At 41.3% G+C, this 20549-nt stretch overlaps 1 protein-coding gene across 1 annotated transcript in view; it reads right to left on the bottom strand.

Moving 5' to 3' along the window:
• Positions 1 to 20549, bottom strand: part of LOC126455903 (golgin subfamily A member 6-like protein 22) — a 285498-nt gene that overhangs the window by 202082 nt on the left and 62867 nt on the right. Inside the window, exon 6 of the mRNA XM_050091664.1 lies at positions 13217 to 13434. Within this exon, the coding sequence (XP_049947621.1) occupies positions 13217 to 13434 (218 nt within the window). The remainder of the gene's footprint in view (positions 1 to 13216; positions 13435 to 20549) is intronic.

Here is a 20549-nt window from a genome sequence, read left to right as displayed (position 1 = left end):
TCATTAAGTTTTTCATTTTCATCTTCGGCTTGTATTGGTAGCATAGAAAAAGGAGAAATATGAGTCCGCTCCAATGTGTCCCACATATTTTGTCAAGAATGGAAAGAGGTATGACTCTGCTTCCACCACTACAAACAATTAAAGTATGTTAGCAATATTTCATTCATATGCAGCAATTTATGACCTAAAACCCACCAAATGTAAACTGACCAACTACTGCATCCTTCACCGTAAACTTTTCAAAATATGCCTAGTGACTTGCTTAATTGTGAGGTATTACAATAACTGTCAGCAATAACGAAAAGACAACAAGTTCATTAACAAGCTGTGATGTCAGGCTATAAGATGTAGAAAAATCAATTTTTTTACCAAATAGTTTTCTCAAAATTGAATAAGAGAGACAGCATAGTGGCAAGCAATGTGAATTCCAAAACCGTGTTTTTGTTTTACATCTTTTATAGAAAAATTAAAAGTTTTACCGAGTAACTAACTACAGAGATGAATGTAGCTTTGCCTCAACTACGCAATACAATTTTTTTGATCCACATTGGATGACTTGAAATTCCCTTGTCACGTATCATGTAATGCAAGTGGCATAGATTAACCAGCATACTGTGTTGCATCTGGTGATGTGACAGAGATATATGTTGGTGTTGTCCCAGTGTGAACCAATTAAGTCACTTCAACCATGTTTCTATGCACTCTGCCAATGTGGGTTGCTTCTGCATCATTACCACAAGTTGCTTCCCGTATCATATTGAATATTGTATCAGCTCAATGTGAAGCACCCCTTACACTCACCCCATCACAGTGTCTGGCTTTAAACTCAAATGCTTTTTATCAGTAGTCTCATCCTGTCTTAAGTCTGGAGTGATATGTAGGACCCATAATATATTTCTAGATTCCCAACTCAATATCAGTTCTTGTAACTTTGTGTTATACATTCAATCTAACATGCCACTATGCACAGGGAATGTTGTGAGGGACCGTAAGGACTCTGCCTAGTCCGCTACTCCCAGCATCCTCTGCACACACTGTCAAGTTAGGCTGTGTATACTGCAAGGACATTTTGTGGGATGTTTGATGTCTGCCTTCAAGTGTCTGCTAGTTCAGGTTTTTCCAGCACTTCCATGACACTCTAGCATGAAGCAAACAAACCTGTGACCATATGACACTCTAGCATGAAGCAAACAAACCTGTGACCACTTATACTTCTCTTCCTAGTATTATGTTCAATATCTTCTAGTACTTCTAAATTGGGATCAGTGCCATACACTTGAGCAATATTCTGGAACTGCTCATTTGAGTGTTATACATAAATTCTCCTTTGTAGAGTGACTGTATTTTCCCAGAATCCTACAGTGAACTGAGGTCTGGAAATGGCTTCAACTCTGACTGAACCATTTCACATCCCTACAAGTAGTCACACCCAGGTATTTACATGAACTGACTAATTGCAATAGTGGCTCACTGATATCTTAGTTGCAAGATGCTATGTTCATGTGTTTTGTGAAGGGCACAATTTTACATTTCTGAACATTTAAAGGAAGTTAGTAATATTTACAGCAGTTTGAAATTTTCTCAAGATCTGACTAAATATCTGTGCAGATTTTCATAGATAATGGGAACTGCATCATCTGCAAAAAGTCTATGATTACACTCAATATTGTGTGCAAAGTTATTAATACACAACAGGAACAGCTCACACTCCAACACAATAAAAATTTCATTCAGTATCCCATATTATCATAAGAGTGATAGCCATAAAATTTAAGAAAGTAACGTTTCATAATGAATACTTCGTTTGTTCGCAGGTACACATCTGCAATACCAGTACGCACTGAAATCCCTGTTGAAGTGTATTCCAACAACAGACCAACAAAAGTGTGTAGTTAATTGCCACAGACACTTCTAGCATTGTCAAGCATATCTCTCTTTGTGATGAATTGGAAATCACAAGAGAAATGAAAGCCTGGTGCTCAAAAACTAGTGTGTCGCAATCGAGATGAGAGTAGTTGAGAGATGGATCAGTTTCTGACATAACACCCATTCAAAAATATTGCTGAACCATGGCAGCAACAGAAATGTTGCAGCTGTCTCAGGTTAATTCAGATGACTTCTTTAGCTACATGGACAAGTGTGGGGTGTATCACTTTGACCTTGAGACAAAGGAGTAAAGCAATCTCCTAATGAGGTAATGGAAGGTTGCCAATACAACTGTCACAGCTGTCCAAGTATGTGCCCTGGTTTATTCTTCACAGATCACAGTCAAAACGTGCTGCTTCTTTGGGCTACCACCCTCTGTATTCTAGTGACATGGCACATAGCACGTTCTTCCTTTTTCCTTTAATGAAGAAACCATCCTAGGAAAGACAATTCCAGAATGATGGCGAAGTTATTTTTGAAGTTGAATGTCACCTGAACAACCAAAATTCAGAATTCTGTAACTAAGATTTCTGCCAAGTCATCCATCGGAACAAAGTGTCACACTAGGAAAGACAACCGGAATGATGGAAAGCTGAATGTTTCCTGAACAGCCGGCCAGCCAGACTTCTGTAACTAAGGAGTTTGCCAAGCCATCCATCATTGGGAGACAGTGTCACACTGAAAGGAGAATGTGTAGAGAAGGACTAACACCCATCACCAAGTCTCGTGGTCTCAGCTTGATGTGTTCAGGGTGATAATTACCCTTGTGCTGCTACAGCCATATTCTCTGCGTTCCGTGCTGAGTGTGGTTTTGTTGTGGCTGCACAGCTTGTCAAATGCTGCTAAATGTGCTTATGAGACAGCATGTCGACCACTATGAAATACGTATTACGTGACCTTAAGAAAATTATTCACTGAAAAAAACTGATTTCTGCGCAGCTTGGTCTGATATCTTTGCTCCATAAAAGACTAAATTTCTTTTTGTTACTCATCATACTTACTGTACTGCTTCAAATTAAGTAAAACACTGCAAAAATTTTTAAAGAGTTTGCAGAGGTAAAAACACTTTGCTTATGGTTGATTTTAGCTCACACACTGCAGTGTATGAAAAATTATTTAAAATTGAGAGGAGAACAATATTTCATTTTATCTCAAGTTATTGATATTTGTATCTGACAGACAGTCAAACATGGTACACCCATTTCCATACCTGTGGATCAGGAATTATGTGGTCGTAACAATAGTCATATTTCATAAAAAGTTCAAGATAATGAAATCAGGCTTTATGCAGATGATAGCAGGCAGAGATGCACATGTGTTGTATGATGAATACTCGAAACTTTTTTATTTTCTGAGCACAGCAGCGAGGAGTTGGCAGCTCAGGACACACAGAAGTCGATGGAACTGTATGATAACCCAAGTGGCAAGTGTATACAAGTCCACAGCAGGTAGGGAATAGCAGAGCAGGACGTTTATATATGTCCACAGCAGCAATAGGGTTAAGACTCTTGTCACTACATCTCATACTTTAATTAACAATTGTTTATGCAGTACTTAGTTTGCATATCTTTGTCATGATTCATAAATGTATAAAATAATTTGTATATAAAAGAACAAGATAGGTAACATTTTTCTATGATTTTTTAAAATAAATGATGACTATGTTTTCAGGGGTATTGTGTTACATGGGGTCACAAAATGTCTTGAATATTCCATGAGTGAGGTTCTGTGAAGGAGTATTATAATGTACCAAGATTCAGGCTAATTAGAAAAATGACCTGTTCAGTACCACTTTTAGATTTGAACTTTTGGTAGCATTTTAGTTCTGAAATCCATGATATATGGTTTTTGAGGAAGCAGTCAATACATTGGAGGGTATTCAACAAACAATATTTTTCTTATTTGTTTGTATTTAACAAGAACTTTTCTCATTAAGTTGGTCAACATATCAATTTCACTTTAAGAGACAAAAATATGATTGGGAATATAAATTTGAAGATAAAAGTTTTCTAAATACAACATAACATCATTAAATTTGTTCAAACACAGTACATCAAGTAAACCACAACAGAAATCAAGAAAGACAGCAATTACTTGGCTGCCTTGATCCAAAGCTTTCAGAATGTCATTTGAGAAAAGTGCGAGTTGGGTTTCACATGATCGATGTTTTTGAAATCCAATCTGGTTGGCATTGAGGTGGTGATTCTGTTCCAGATACCTCATTGTATTTGAGCTCTGAATATGTTCTAAGATTCTACAACAAATCAGTGTTAAAGATATTGGATGGTAGTTTTGTGGATCACTTCTACTATCATTCTTGTAAATAGGTGTGGCCTGTGTCTTTTCCCAAGAACTGGGCATGGTTTTTTGTTCAAGGAATGTACGATAGATTGTAGTTAGAAGAGGGGGGGGGGGGGGGGGTAACTCAGCCAAAAATTCAGTATAGAATCTGAGACGGATTCCATTGGGCCTGGATCTTTGTTCAGCTTCAACGATTCCAGCTGTTTCTCAACACCACTGACATAATACTTATTTCATTCACATTTACATTGGTATGAAGATCAAATTGCATTGAGAACAAAATCAAATTGAGGTGATACCAATTTGTAATTGAGCACCTGAAAATGGCGTTCAGTATTTTTGCTTCCGATTTGCTTTCATCAATTTCAGTTGCACTCTCATTCACGAATGTCTGGACATTAGCTTTGGTGTCACTGCCATCCTTTACGTAAGTCCAGAATCTCTTTGGGTTTTGTGAGGGGTCTTTCAGTACGATTCTCCTACAATATTCCCTGATGCTTCATGCATTGCCCTCCTGACAGCCAAAAGCATTTCATTCAGCATACCTATAACTATAGCCCTATTAGACATTTATTTTGTAGTAGTCTCTGTTTCTCTACAGTGACTATATACCGTGGAGGGTCCTTCCAATCATGAATTGTTTGACTAGTTACATACCAATCCAGTGCATCGTCAACCATTCTTTTAAACTTGAGCCACAGTTCTGACATATGCTCCTGTCCAGAAATAAACATTTCAAGTTCTTCATTGAGATATGATACTAATGCCTCTTTATCTAGTTTCCTACAGATATAACTCTTTCTACTTCTCTTAGCTGCCCTTTGTCCTTTTGACAATAACTGTTGCACTAACTGCCTAATGTTCATTGATACCACTTTCAAATATCCAGTATTTATCTATCTTCCCAACTATTTCTTTTAGATAGTTTTCAGCGAAGGCTTTTGGTAATGTTTTGCAGGATGTATTGTCACATTTGACATACAAAACTACAGTTAGTACAATTGACTGTGGGATGATTAAAGTTTCCTCTGAAGATTGTGAAACATTAATACTAGTGAAATAAGGATTTTTCTTCTAAATTCTTTCATTACATATGGGGAGAGGAGGAGGAGGATGTGGGTCTTGCGACATATAGAAAGATCCAATTATTATAAGTTTATGTCCACCGCTGTTACTGAGTCTCATCCTAACAATCTTACATGCAGCTTGAATTTCTATAATGCTCAATTTCAGTTTTTTGTCTGCTGTGACAAATACACCATCTCCGTTTCCTAGTAGCCTATCTTTTCAATATACACTCAAATTTACTGCACAAATCTCACTGCTATCAATTTCAGGTTGTAACAGATTTCTTACTAGTGTTATGTGAGCTGGACTGCTTCTTAAGTGTGCTTCAAAATGTGTCACATTGTTGTGAATGCTTTGGGAGGTTATTTTTAAGATTTTACCACTTGTGCCTGTGAGGGCACTTACTTGGATCTTACATTGAAATCTCAGAGTCTCCTACATTTATCATTATCTGAACTGGATGACAGCTGACTAATCTAAAAATGCCTGCACAGTTTCAGTGGAATAAAATCTCAGACTTGTTGGCTATGATGATACATGTAATATCCTTGAGTTCTTCTTGGTCCCTGCCTCCCTTGTATGAGGCCTTCAAGCCTCTCCAACAGAATTTTTCTACTCATTGCTTCTCCCCAACTCTTCTTTATTTTATAACTAATGGAAATGTGTTGGACATTGTCTGACATCGGAGCTATAGCAGTAAATCATAATGATGTACATACTCCATCAGTGGATCTGAAAGTGTTAATTCTACCACTGATATGCCACTCACTCATAGCCAAGTGCAACAACAATGATCATTTGCAAACCCAGTCAACCACATTGGCATTCACCCATTCGGCTTCATTCTGCTCAGCTCGTATAGCCCCGTCCCCTTTTGTGTGCAGGAAAGTTTATTTCTAGATGGCACAGGGATTCCCCTAGCAGAGAGGTCATGAACACTATGCACAATTCAAAACTCAACTGATGATTCATTCAGAAATCTTAGAATTTGTTCACAAATGTTCAAAAACCAACAGGGAAGCATTTCAAAATAATATGAACAATCGATAGACCAACATGCGCTGCTGGGCGCTTTGTGAAACAAGGTCTTTTTCCTCAAGAATATGAATTTGGCGCCCCCCACCCCTAGATCAGGCCTGTTGCCCAGGCATGAATCTGGCAGCTTAGGCACGACAGTAAAATGTTTCCAAGTAGCATCTGGCTGCTTCCTGCTATTGCTTATACAGCTAACTGCCACATTTCTGTAGCCAGAAGCAGGAGAAGATACGACTCATACACAACTCTCAGTGCATGCACATGAGCTCGCTCGCAACTGCTCAAATGAATCTAATCTACATCTACATCTACATCTATACTCCGCGAGCCACCTTACGGTGTGTGGCGGAGGGTACTTATTGTACCACTATCTGATCCCCCCTTCCCTGTTCCATTCACGAATTGTGCGTGGGAAGAACGACTGCTTGTAAGTCTCCGTATTTGCTCTAATTTCTCGGATCTTTTCGTTGTGATCATTACGCGAGATATATGTGGGCGGTAGTAATATGTTGCCCATCTCTTCCCGGAATGTGCTCTCTCGTAATTTCGATAATAAACCTCTCCGTATTGCGTAACGCCTTTCTTGAAGTGTCCGCCACTGGAGCTTGTTCAGCATCTCCGTAACGCTCTCGCGCTGACTAAACGTCCCCATGACGAATCGCGCTGCTTTTCGCTGGATCATGTCTATCTCTTCTATTAATCCAACCTGGTAAGGGTCCCATACTGATGAGCAATACTCAAGAATCGGACGAACAAGCGTTTTGTAAGCTACTTCTTTCGTCGATGAGTCACATTTTCTTAGAATTCTTCCTATGAATCTCAACCTGGGGCCTGCTTTTCCCACTATTTGTTTTATGTGATCATTCCACTTCAGATCGCTCCGGATAGTAACTCCTAAGTATTTTACGGTCGTTACCGCTTCCAATGATTTACCACCTATGGCATAATCGTACTGGAATGGATTTCTGCCCCTATGTATGCGCATTATATTACATTTATCTACGTTTAGGGAAAGCTGCCAGCTGTCGCACCATGCATTAATTCTCTGCAGGTCCTCCTGGAGTACGTACGAGTCTTCTGATGTTGCTACTTTCTTGTAGACAACCGTGTCATCTGCAAATAGCCTCACGGAGCTACCGATGTTGTCAACTAAGTCATTTATGTATATTGTAAACAATAAAGGTCCTATCACGCTTCCCTGCGGTACTCCCGAAATTACCTCTACATCTGCAGATTTTGAACCGTTAAGAATGACATGTTGTGTTCTTTCTTCTAGGAAATCCTGAATCCAATCACAAACCTGGTCCGATATTCCGTAAGCTCGTATTTTTTTCACTAAACGTAAGTGCGGAACCGTATCAAATGCCTTCCTGAAGTCCAGGAATACGGCATCAATCTGCTCGCCAGTGTCTACGGCACTGTGAATTTCTTGGGCAAATAGGGCGAGCTGAGTTTCACATGATCTCTGTTTGCGGAATCCATGTTGGTTATGATGAAGGAGATTTGTATTATCTAAGAACGTCATAATACGAGAACACAAAACATGTTCCATTATTCTACAACAGATTGACGTAAGCGAAATAGGCCTATAATTATTCGCATCTGATTTATGACCCTTCTTGAAAATGGGAACGACCTGCGCTTTCTTCCAGTCGCTAGGTACTTTACGTTCTTCCAGCGATCTACGATAAATTGCTGATAGAAAGGGGGCAAGTTCTTTAGCATAATCACTGTAGAATCTTAAGGGTATCTCGTCTGGTCCGGATGCTTTTCCGCTACTAAGTGATAGCAGTTGTTTTTCAATTCCGATATCGTTTATTTCAATATTTTCCATTTTGGCGTCCGTGCGACGGCTGAAGTCAGGGACCGTGTTACGATTTTCTGCAGTGAAACAGTTTCGGAACACTGAATTCAGTATTTCTGCCTTTCTTCGGTCGTCCTCTGTTTCGGTGCCATCGTGGTCAACGAGTGACTGAATAGGGGATTTAGATCCGCTTACCGATTTTACATATGACCAAAACTTTTTAGGGTTCTTGTTTAGATTGTTTGCCAATGTTTTATGTTCGAATTCGTTGAATGCTTCTCTCATTGCTCTCTTTACGCTCTTTTTCGCTTCGTTCAGCTTTTCCTTATCAGCTATGATTCGACTACTCTTAAACCTATGATGAAGCTTTCTTTGTTTCCGTAGTACCTTTCGTACATGATTGTTATACCACGGTGGATCTTTCCCCTCGCTTTGGACCTTAGTCGGTACGAACTTATCTAAGGCGTACTGGACGGTGTTTCTGAATTTTTTCCATTTTTGTTCCACATCCTCTTCCTCAGAAATGAACGTTTGATGGTGGTCACTCAGATATTCTGCGATTTGTGCCCTATCACTCTTGTTAAGCAAATATATTTTCCTTCCTTTCTTGGCATTTCTTATTACACTTGTAGTCATTGATGCAACCACTGACTTATGATCAATGATACCCTCTTCTACATTCACGGAGTCAAAAAGTTCCGGTCTATTTGTTGCTATGAGGTCTAAAACGTTAGCTTCACGAGTTGGTTCTCTAACTATCTGCTCGAAGTAATTCTCGGGCAAGGCAGTCAGGATAATGTCACAAGAGTCTCTGTCCCTGGCTCCAGTTCTGAATGTGTGACTATCCCATTCTATACCTGGTAGATTGAAGTCTCCCCCTATTACAATAGTATGATCACGAAACTTCTTCACGACGTTCTGCAGGTTCTCTCTGAGGCGCTCAACTACTACGGTTGCTGATGCAGGTGGTCTATAGAAGCATCCGACTATCATATCTGACCCACCTTTGATACTTAACTTAACCCAGATTATTTCACATTCGCATTCGCTAATAACTTCACTGGATATTATTGAATTCTTTATTGCTATAAATACTCCTCCACCATTGGCGTTTATCCTATCCTTGCGGTATATATTCCATTCTGTGTCTAGGATTTCGTTACTGTTCACTTCCGGTTTTAACCAACTTTCCGTTCCTAATACTATATGCGCACTATTTCCTTCAATAAGAGATACTAATTCAGGAACCTTGCCCTGGATACTCCTGCAGTTTACCAATATTACGTTAACTTTTCCTGTTTTTGGTATCTGAGGACGGACGTTCTTTATCAACGATGATAATGTCCTCTCTGGTAAGCCGTCAGGTATTTTATCGTTTCGCCCAAGGGGGGGTCCCTCTAACCTAAAAAACCCCCGTGTGCACGCCACACGTACTCTGCTACCCTAGTAGCTGCTTCCGGTGTGTAGTGCACGCCTGACCTGTCTAGGGGGGCCCTACAGTTCTCCACCCAATAACGGAGGTCGATGAATTTGCAACCATTATAGTCGCAGAGTCGTCTGAGCCTCTGGTTTAGACCCTCCACACGGCTCCAAACCAGAGGACCGCGATCGACTCTGGGCACTATGCTGCAGATATTAAGCTCAGCTTGCACTCCGCGTGCGATGCTGGTTGTCTTCACCAAATCAGCCAGCCGCCGGAAGGAACCAAGGATGGCCTCAGAACCCAAGCGGCAGGCGTCATTCGTTCCGACATGTGCTACTATCTGCAGCCGGTCACACCCAGTGCGTTCAATAGCTGCCGGAAGGGCCTCCTCCACATTACGGACGAGACCCCCCGGCAAGCACACCGAGTGCACACTGGCATTCTTCCCCGACCTACCCGCTATTTTCCTGAGGGGCTCCATAACCCGCCTAACGTTGGAGCTCCCTATAACTAATAGGCCCGCCCTCTGTGACTGTCGGGACCTTGCCGGAGAATCGGCCACTGGCCCAACAGGCGAGGCATCCTGTGGTGGCTCGGAAACGATGTCATCACCACTAGGAAGCACCCCGTACCTGTTGGAAAGGGGTAAGGCAGCTGCCACGCGGCCAGATCCCACCTTCGCCTTTCGGCCAGGCACGCGCGAGCCCACCACTGTTCGCCATTCACCCTGGAGTGATGGCTGACCGGTAAGATGCTCACTGCCGGAAGACGCAGCGACATCAGGGGTTCCATGTGATTCCAAGGCCACCGAAGTAGCTGCTGAGAACCAAGCTGCCGCCTTATGTGCATGCACCAGGTTACTGGTGCTGCTGGCAAGTGTCACTGTGGCCAGAAGCCAAATCAGATGGATAGATAGTCATTCCAATACGTTGTGGTGTAACTGTCATCAGAAATTCTTGTTCTCCTCTACATCTAAAGGTGGCAGGGTTCCAGGCTGTACTTAACTGGAATCCTGGCTCCATATTTATTAGCTTATCTGCCATGGTAGTAAGTACTGCCTCCTTTACCATACACACCCAGAAAGATAAAACTGAGGAAATAGTGTTTGGCCTTTTGTGCATCACGCAGTGTCCTGTGGTAATGCAATGCTTTGCTGTTCTAGATTTATCAGTTTGGCCCAGACAAGTCAGTCTGAAAACTGTACTAAAGTGTCAATGTTCGCCCAGCAGGCAATCAGCACTGGACATAATGTGTGCTCTGTGAATCAGTGTGTGCAGCACACCATCACTATGGACACGGAAATTTTGCGAAAATGATTAACACAAAAAATAATGCAAAACTGGCAAGTTTTAGCAAAATAACATGAAATCGATGATTTTTATGAAATATCATGGAATCTGACATTTCCCCATATATGTTGAGTGCAAATCTGAGGACTGCAGTTTACTAATATTCATAACCAATAGTTACTGAACACTGAAATTGCATTTTGTCTTCTTTCTTTCTCAAGGATAAGGTTCCTTTCTAATCATAAAATGACACTTCATTTCCTACATAATGAACTATGATGTGATGTCAAAAATAGCATCAAAACAGACAAAAAACAAACAAAATTGGCAAAAAGTAACATGGAAATTGACAAAAACCATTGAATCTGGCAATAAACTTACCGAATTTGAAAAAAATAACATCAAATTTACCAAAGAGTAACATCAAATTTCGGAAAAAGTAACACCAAATTTGACAAAAAGTAACACAAAAGTTGACAAAAATAGCTGCAAATTTGGCAAACAATAACACTACTTGTCAAAAATAACTCCAATATTCACAAAAAAAATAACTCCATCTTTGGTGAAAGATAAGACTAAAATCAACAAAAAAATAACACCAAGATTGACAAAAAAATAGCACTGAAAATGAGAAAAAAATCTAAATTGGAGTAAAGTAATACTGAAATTGGAAAAAAATAACACAGAAAAAGAAAAAATTAAAACCAAAATAGATAAAATAAAATAACACAGAATTTGGCAGCTAAATGGTGCTGAATGTGACAAAAATAGCACCAAATCTAGCAAATATAATACTGAATTTGTTAAAAAATAACACCAAATTTGGCAAAAGATAGCACCAAACTTGATTTATCATTATCTGAACTGGATGACAGCTGACTAATCTAAAAATGCCTGCACTTGTGCCTGTGGTTGCAAAAGCTTGAATTTGTGTGTGTGTTTGTGTTTGTTTGTGTGTCTATCAACATGCCAACGCTTTCGTTTGGTAAGTTACATCATCTTTGTTTATATATATATATATATATATTGAAATATGTCTGCTTGTGTCTGTATGTGTGGATGGATATGTGCGTGAGTGCGAGTGTATACCTGTCCTTTTTTCCCCCCTAAGGTAAGTCTTTCCGCTCCCGGGATTGGAATGACTCCTTACCCTCTCCCTTAAAACCCACTTCCTTTCGTCTTCCCCTCTCCTTCCCTCTTTCCTGATGAGGCAACAGTTTGTTGCGAAAGCTTGAATTTTGTGTGTATGTTTGTGTTTGTTTGTGTGTCTATCGACCTGCCAGCGCTTTCGTTCGGTAAGTCACCTCATCTTTGTTTTTATATATATATACCAAGTTCCCTGGATATGTACAAAAGCTAAAAACCAAACCAAAAGTATACCTTACTTGCAACTCCCTAATTCTGAATGCATGCCATTGCAATGTGGCTCCATGGTAAATAGTACAGTCTATGAGTAATCTCTATTAGCACTGCACACGGCAAATTTGTCTGTAAATTCTTCTACGTCATGCAGTTTTATTCTTCAGTAATAACGAAGTAGTTACATAACTGTGAAATATACTTAAGTATATGAACATTGCTTAAATCATATGACTGATATTGGCTGCAACATTTTGAAATCAGCAAGTAATCTGAGCATTACAGAAGACATAAATTTGAACTTTTTCTAAACATAGAATAGAATATGGGAAGTACATATGTCCCGTAACAATTTTTTTCCATTAATGGCAATTACCAATTAATATAACCTATAGCAATAACAGTTTAAAATGATATCTCTGTATAACTGTACTGCTAAATCTGGGTAGAATGCAAACAATGGAACAAGTAAAGACTATAGCCTATAGTATGAGTGAGTACACTGAGCAGTAGATATGCACGTTAGTAAAAAAAATTAAACAGTCTCACTATACTTACAAACTTGTGCTTTTCGTTAGGTACACACAAAAACCACAAACACACATATACAAACACAAAGTAGGGAGGTGGGAGGAGGAGACATTGTCTCTGGCAACCAATAAAGCTTAACGCCTCCACCCCATGGTGAACAGTCCCTCTACTCATTTACTTCTCTGTGCAATGTGTAATGAATGAATGAATGAGTCCAACATCGAATTCATAACACAATCAGAAAATTAGTCAAACTGAAGTCACATCAGTTACCCACAATCACAGATGTTACAGGAAGCATGGCATGCTGGTTATTACAAAAATAACAATCCTTCTTAACTTTGTAGCTATTATTCCTGGATACACTTCTTAAATTATCATTCTCTGACAAAGTTGTCCAACAGCACTTGTCAATTAACTGCCATTACTACTTACACTTATGAAAAAAATGGAAAATGGTACAAATTGTAAGCAAAATACCTGTCTTCCCTTTCCTTTCAAAATTTCAGCTTTAAGTTTTTCAGCCAAAGCATTCCTTTCACTCTGGACTTGTGCAAGTTCCTCTTCAAAGTTAGTTTTCTGGCTTTCTTTCAGGGAGTCCCTCTCCTGGAGCAGAGCCTTCATCTCTTGCAGAACCTCTGTCACAGTGTCATTGTGAGACTGCCTTTTTTTCTCCAGAGACTGCATAAGTGAATGGCCTGCCAATATTAACTGTGGCTAGTAATAAAGATATGAAATAACTGACGTATTTTATTTATCCTAACTTATAAATTAGCACAAAAGATACAAATTGTTGAAATATTTGGTGAAATACTTTTTATTTTAAACATTTAATTATTTCAGTATACATGTTTTCTGATTTAGAGAACTAGACAAAGCACACTTGATAGTATATATTTCCTAAACTGTTTGAAGTTGCAATACAAGCACAGCTTAAACATAAGACTTCTAAATAGTGGGTTGCTTTGAAAACATTCAATATAAAGGATGATGTATGACTGAGGCATATCATGTAAGCAATATAACAACTTTGCAAAGTTGAATGTCAACAGTTACCCAAATGTACTGTATTAAAGGGTGACCTGTACTGTGTACGAACAGGCACAGACAGAAGGTAAGAGTAAAATGTATGGCATCACAGAAAATGTGGATAGGAAGGAGGAGCTGAAACACTGTGCATACAAAGAAAGAGAAGTTTTCTATTGCATTTTCCATTTAATAGTTACCTTCTTACATATTTCATACTCACAAGCCATATTCCATCTCCTGACAGACTTTTTTTTTAACTACAGATGCTGTTGCTGATGATGATGTTGCTACTAATGATGCTTTTGGTACGGCACTTAACAGAGTGGTTATCAATATCATTACAGAGTATTAATGAAATTCTTAAATGATGGAAAACTCAGAATGGAATAATGATAATATTATGAAAAGTATAGACTGCTACTCACCTTACAGAAGAGACACTGAGTTGAGGGCATGCACAACAAAAATTGTTATACATTTGAGCTTTCAGCCAAAAGGCCTTCTTGTAAAGCAGAAAACACACACAGATTCACACAGCTGCAACTCCCACACACATGACCACTGTCTCTGGCCACTGAGGCCCCAATGCACAGCAACTGTGGCTGATGGCAGAAGCTATCCATGGGTAGTAGGTATGAGGAGGAGGCAGGAGTGGGGAGAGGGATGGATCCCAGGGTAGGGAGGGGGAAGATACCAGTATAGGGAGGGGGCAGATACCTGGGTATGGAGGGGGGAAGGTATAGTGCTGCTTGTGGGAACATGTAGAGACATGGAGTGGAATGGTGTAGACATGGTATGGCAGCTAAGTGAAGTTGGGAGAGTTGAGGGGAAGGGGGGAGAGAAAGGAGTAGAGGTACCGAAAAAAAAAAGTCTGCGCATGCTCCCACAAGCAACACTACAGCTCCTCTCACCCCTACCCTGCTATCTCCCCCCCTCCCCCACCCAAACCAGCCTCTTCCTTACCCCTCTCACTCAAAGACTGCCTCTGACATCACGCACAGTTGTTGAATGCAGACCAGCCTCAGAGACCTGAGACACTGGTCGTATGCATGTGAGTTGTACTTGTGTGTATGTGTGTTTTCTACTTTAGAACAAGGCCTCTTGCTGAAAACTAAAATTATATCTGTCTTCTTGTTGTGCATGTCTGTGATTTAACTTCTGTTCTATAAGGTGAGAAGCAATTTATCCTTTTCATAATATTGTTGTAACTGAATGCTTAGTGAGACGAATGTTGTAAAAACTATAGTAACCTCCATCCGAAAAGGCCTGGGAAGGCCCAACGATACTGACTGACCACCATGTCATCCTCAGCCTATAGGTGTCACTGGGTGTGGATATGGAAGAGCATGTGGCCAGCACATTAGTCCCTCTGTTCTCAATCAAGTAGCTCCTCAATTTGCCTCACACAGGCTGATTACACCAAGCATGCCAACAGCACTTGACAGACCAGATGGTCACCCATCCAAGTGTTAGCCAAGCCCGACAGTGCTCAACTTCAGTAATCTTACAGGGACTGATGTTGCCACTGTGGCAAGGCCATAGGCAACAATATTAGACACCTTTTCTAAGAAATTAGCTGAGGTTCTGAACAAAGTTTCAATGCGCAAGAACAAGATAGTTATGTGGAGACATAAAAATAAACAAAAATATTACGAATGAAACTAGTAGCAATCTTACAAACATGCTCTGTAATTTTAGCATATCACAACTGGACAACAGTGCAACAAGTGTAATGAAAACCTCAGCATCAGTAACTGATCATCCTGTTACAAATATACTGTGTTCTATACGCAGTTATTTGAAGAAATGTAACTACCTCAGAGAAGCACACTTCAGTTTCTGGAGTAGCAGAAGTACAAAGTCAGCAATAGTAGAGTTTACCAAAGTGGTAATTCATGCACTAGACTGGATGTGTACGTCACAAGAAAATGTTTAGATTTATCAAAGGCCTTTGAGGAATTGCCAATGACTGGTTCTGATCATATATGAAAAACAGGGTTCACAGGTTAGAAGTAGCACAGGCTTCAAAAAAGCAAAAATTGTAGTCAAAATTTATAGGAAAGTTCTGGAAGAATGTAAATATTTATGAGCAAAGGAGAGTACTCACTGAACAGCAGAGGTGTTGGGTCATCAAGAGGCACATACAAAAGAGAATGGAGATATTGCTAGCTTTCAGAATAAATCAAACAATGAAAAATCTAGGCTGGAATATCAACAATCATGAGCAGGGCAGATTGCTATTCACAATCCATATGATACATTGAGTTGCAGACAGACCCAATGAAAAAGCTGTTACATGCCAAGTTTTCAGCTAAAGCCTTCTTCTGAAAAGAAAGGAAAACAGACAGACATTGACACATGCAGGCACACCTCACACACATGGCATCTATCCCAGCTGCTTTGGTCAAACCGCAAATGCTGCATTGAATGAAAGCAGCAATCTGGAGTGAGGCAGGGAAGGGAGAGGGATAACAGGATATAGGTGGGAGGAGAGAAGAGTGCTGTCTGGTGGAACATGCAGGAACTAGAAGGTGGTAGGACAGGGCTGCCAGATGGGAGGCTGAGAGGGAGGGGGGTTCCGAATGGTGAGAGGAAAAGGAGAGGAGCAGAGAGGGGAGAAGAGCGGTGGCTGAATTTTCGGACAGCGTGAGAATGAAGGGAGATGAATTGGGAAGAGGTGATGGGACAGAGGGGTAGGAGGAGGGGGGGGTGCTGTTGGGTGGAGGGGGGGGACAGTTAGTTATCATAGTTTGAGATCAGGAGGGTGAATGGATTGGGCAGGTCTTGCACCATTCCTCTCCAGCACCTGGAAGAGTATTCAAGACACCACCTCCATTAGTTATCCAACCTGCTGACATCCTACTGCTGCCTAGGAGCACTGCTATCCAAACCCTATCCAACTCACTATGTTCCTCCTCGTCAACAACTCAAAGCACCCAGACGCTGCCTAGCTGACCTTTTCAACTTACCACATCCTCTAAAACTCCCTATTAACGCTCCACTAAATCCAGATCTGAAACAACCCAAGAACAGTGTTGTGAACCTTTCCTCCACAATTCTCAGCCTCACATATGTTTCAGTCCCATACAAAAGCCTCACCTTCAGCCCTACACCTGAATTTAACCTTGTTGGACTTGTCAAGGGCCTACTCCCCTTCTGATCCCTGCAATGGAAACACTTCTTTGCCACCAATCTCTCCAACCAAAGTCAACCTAGTCACAATATTGAACCCTGCCTCTTCCAGTTCATACCACCATCCCACCTTGGTCCTCCACCCCTTCCCACCTAACCACTGCCTGGTCATCATCCCAGCTCCAAAAACTCTTTCGACATATGTTTGTGTCATCATAAAAGATTAGTTTTTAATAATGCCTTAAGTAATTTTAATCCTTGACTTTTTTCTCAGAATTAATACAGTTCTCTCCTCCTAGTACAAGATTAATCTATCTGATTGGCTAGAATGATTTACTGTCAACATCTGAAAGTCATGATCAGGTATTCCACTTACAATTACCTTTCTATCAACATTAGTGAAAGACCTTGGGTCTGCTACCAATTTGTCTGGGGACGTTTTCAACTACAAAATTTATTAAATATTCAGTAAATAACTGCAAAAACCAAATGGACTTTAGTTCTTTACAAATACTCCATTACATTTCTTCTAAATTGAATTTTCTACAACTCTGTTACAATGATTTCCACATTCTTAATGCTCACTCAGGGAAGAATTCTCAGATTAACAGGACAATAATTACTTAGCAACATAACCTCCAATCCCTTTTTAAAACTTTAGGCCCTTCCCAGAACTTCTTCCCTGTATCCATTTCCCTCCTAATTCCTGTGACAACCCTTTACACCCACCTTCTACATGCTACCCAAAATCTACAAACTCAACAATCCTGGACACTCCATTGCAGCTGGTTACCGTGCCCCCACTGAAAGAATCTGACCTACACCTCCAACCATTTGTCCAAAACTAGCATCCCATGTCAAAGATACAAAACCACTTCCTTCACTGACTCTCTACCATCAACACCATTTTACCTCCTGGATCTCTACTCATCACTATTGATGCCACTTCCCTATACACTAATATCCCTCATGCACATGTACTTGCTACTATTGAACACTCTCTCTACCAATGACCTTCAAAATTCCAAACCCACTACCTCATTTCTCATACACCTTACTAACTTTATCCCAACACACAACTACTTCTCCTTTGAAGGAAAGGTATCCACTACCCGATTTCTCATACAGCTTACTAACTTTATCCCAACGCACAACTACTTCTCCTTTGAAGGAAAGGTATAAAAACAAATCTGTGACACATCCATAGACACCAACATGATACCCTTCTGAACCAACCTGTTTTTGGGCCATTTGGAGGAAAGCTTCCCAGTCACCAAGAACCCCAACCCCTGGTATAGTTCCGGTTCACTGATGATACCGTTATGATCTGGACACTGGGCCACGACATCCTACCACCAATCCTTCACAACCTCCACACCTCTCGCATCTGCTTCATCTCTTCAACCAGTGTGCCACCTTCCTGGACTTTAACCTCCTACTCTCTAATGGCTCCCCCACATCTCTGTTCACATTAAACCCACCAGCCACCAATAGTACTTGTATATCTGCAGTAACAAGAACTTTCTTGTAGACAGGCAGTATCCTCCAGTCCTAGTTCACAAACAGATTTCCCATGCCATACCCATACATACCATCAATCTTCCCATCACACCAAGAGGCACCTCGAATATCTGCTTCGCCACCCGCTACCACCCCAGACAGGAACAACTGAACCAAACCCTTTCTCAGGGCTTTTATTATCTATCATCATGCCCTGAGATAGGGACTCCTACCCTATTGTATTGTATGGAACCGGGGACCTAGAAACAACGGAGAGGCTTCATCCCCACCATAGCCCTCAGTAGTACACAACCCCACAACAGGCCACAGCAGTCCACTCACCCCACTGCCACCCCACACGAACCCAGGGTTATTGTGTGGTTCAGCCCCCAGTGGACCCCCCTCCCCCTCCAACCCCCCCACACTCAACCCCGGGAACATCTCGCACCAGACAAGTGTAACCCCAATGTTTGCGTGATAGAGTAATTATGGTGTACGCTTACATGGAGAAAGTGTTTGCACAGCAATTGCCGACACAGTGTAACTGAGATGAAATAAGGGGAGCCAGACCGCATTTGTCGAGGCAGATGGAAAACCACCTTAGAAACCATCCACAGACTGGCCAGCACACTGGACCTTGACACTAATCCACCGGCCAGATTCGTGCCAGGGTCTGACAAGCCTTCCGCCCGGAAAGTGGTGCATTACACTGCTCGCACTGAGGCGTTCAGACAGTCATTTTTCCCTCGCGCGATCCGCGAGTGGAACAAAGGGGGTAAATAATACATTGGCGCAAATTGTGCCCTCCGCCACACACTGCTTGTTGGCTTGCGGAGTATATATGTAGATGTAGATGCATGGCTAACTGGGCGGCCCTCCTACCCTAGGTCCTTCCCACCCCTCCTGAAGTGCTTTTCTGCTGCCCACCAAATCTCCACAACATCCTAGCCCATCTCAACGCTGCTTCCAGTCCCAAACTCTTGCCACAGGGATCATATCCCCATGGAAGAGCCAGATGCAAGTCCTGTCCAATATAATCGCCCAACAATTCCTATTCCAGTCCTAACAGAGGCTTATCCTGCCCCATAAGAGGCCAGGCCACCTGTGATTGCAGCCAGGTCTTATACTAGCTCTGCCACAGTCATTGCACAGCTTCTCATATTAGTATGGCTACCAACCAGCTGTCCACCAGGATAAATAGCCATTGCCAAATTGCAGTCAAGAGCAATGTGGACTGTCCTATAGCGCAACATGCAGCTCAACATAACATGCTTGATTTCAAAAGCTGCTTCACAAATCGGGCCATCTGGACCCCGCCTCTGCCACCAGCTTTTCTAAAGTGCACAGATGGGAGTTATCCTTACAACACACTCTCCACCCCCATATTTATCCTGGCCTTAACCTATGATAACTAACTGTTCCCAATCTCTACACCCATCTGTTTCTGCCCCTTCTGTCCTATCACATGCTCCCAGTTCATGCTACTTCACCATCGTTGTGCACCACCCTCCAACAATGCACCCACCAGTCGTTTCCCCTCTCTGCTCCTCTCCTGTCACAAAGTGAAGTGGGTTTCACCAGACAGCAGGACAGGGAACAAGATAGACAACTTTGTAATCAGCAGCACCTGGCAAAAATCACTCCTAGATGTGAGGAATAAAAGAGGAGTAGATGTCGGTAGCGACCACCACCTTATGCTAGCAACAGTCCATCTAAAAACAGCTGCACACAAGAGACTTTGCAGGCAGAAGAGGATTAAGTCTAATTTTGAAAAAGTGGACAATACAAAAGTCCCAGAGGAGTTCTTGATCCAACTGAGAAACTGTTTTGAAGTGCTCAGCAGCGGAATCAAAGAGAATGAAACTGAGGGCTAGTGGGATGCAGTGAACATGGCCTATGCACAGACTTCTGAAGAAATTCTTGGAACAAATGACCACAGCAGATAAGGCTGAATCTCTGACTGTACTGGAAATACAAGAAAAAAATCCAACAGGAACTCTGCATATTACATAGGATGGTGAAGAGCAGTTTCAGAAAAGGTAACTTAACCTTCATCAATAATGTTGCAGCTAAAGCGGAGGCACCAGCGATAACAAGACCCTATATAACATCATATGGAAACTGTCGAATAAGAAATTTGGGGGTTATATGC

The sequence above is a fragment of the Schistocerca serialis genome, chromosome 1 (genome assembly GCF_023864345.2).
Source record: "Schistocerca serialis cubense isolate TAMUIC-IGC-003099 chromosome 1, iqSchSeri2.2, whole genome shotgun sequence".
Lineage (NCBI taxonomy): Eukaryota > Metazoa > Arthropoda > Insecta > Orthoptera > Acrididae > Schistocerca > Schistocerca serialis.
Note: the sequence above shows the minus strand (reverse complement) of the source record. Positions and strands in the feature narration are given on the sequence as shown.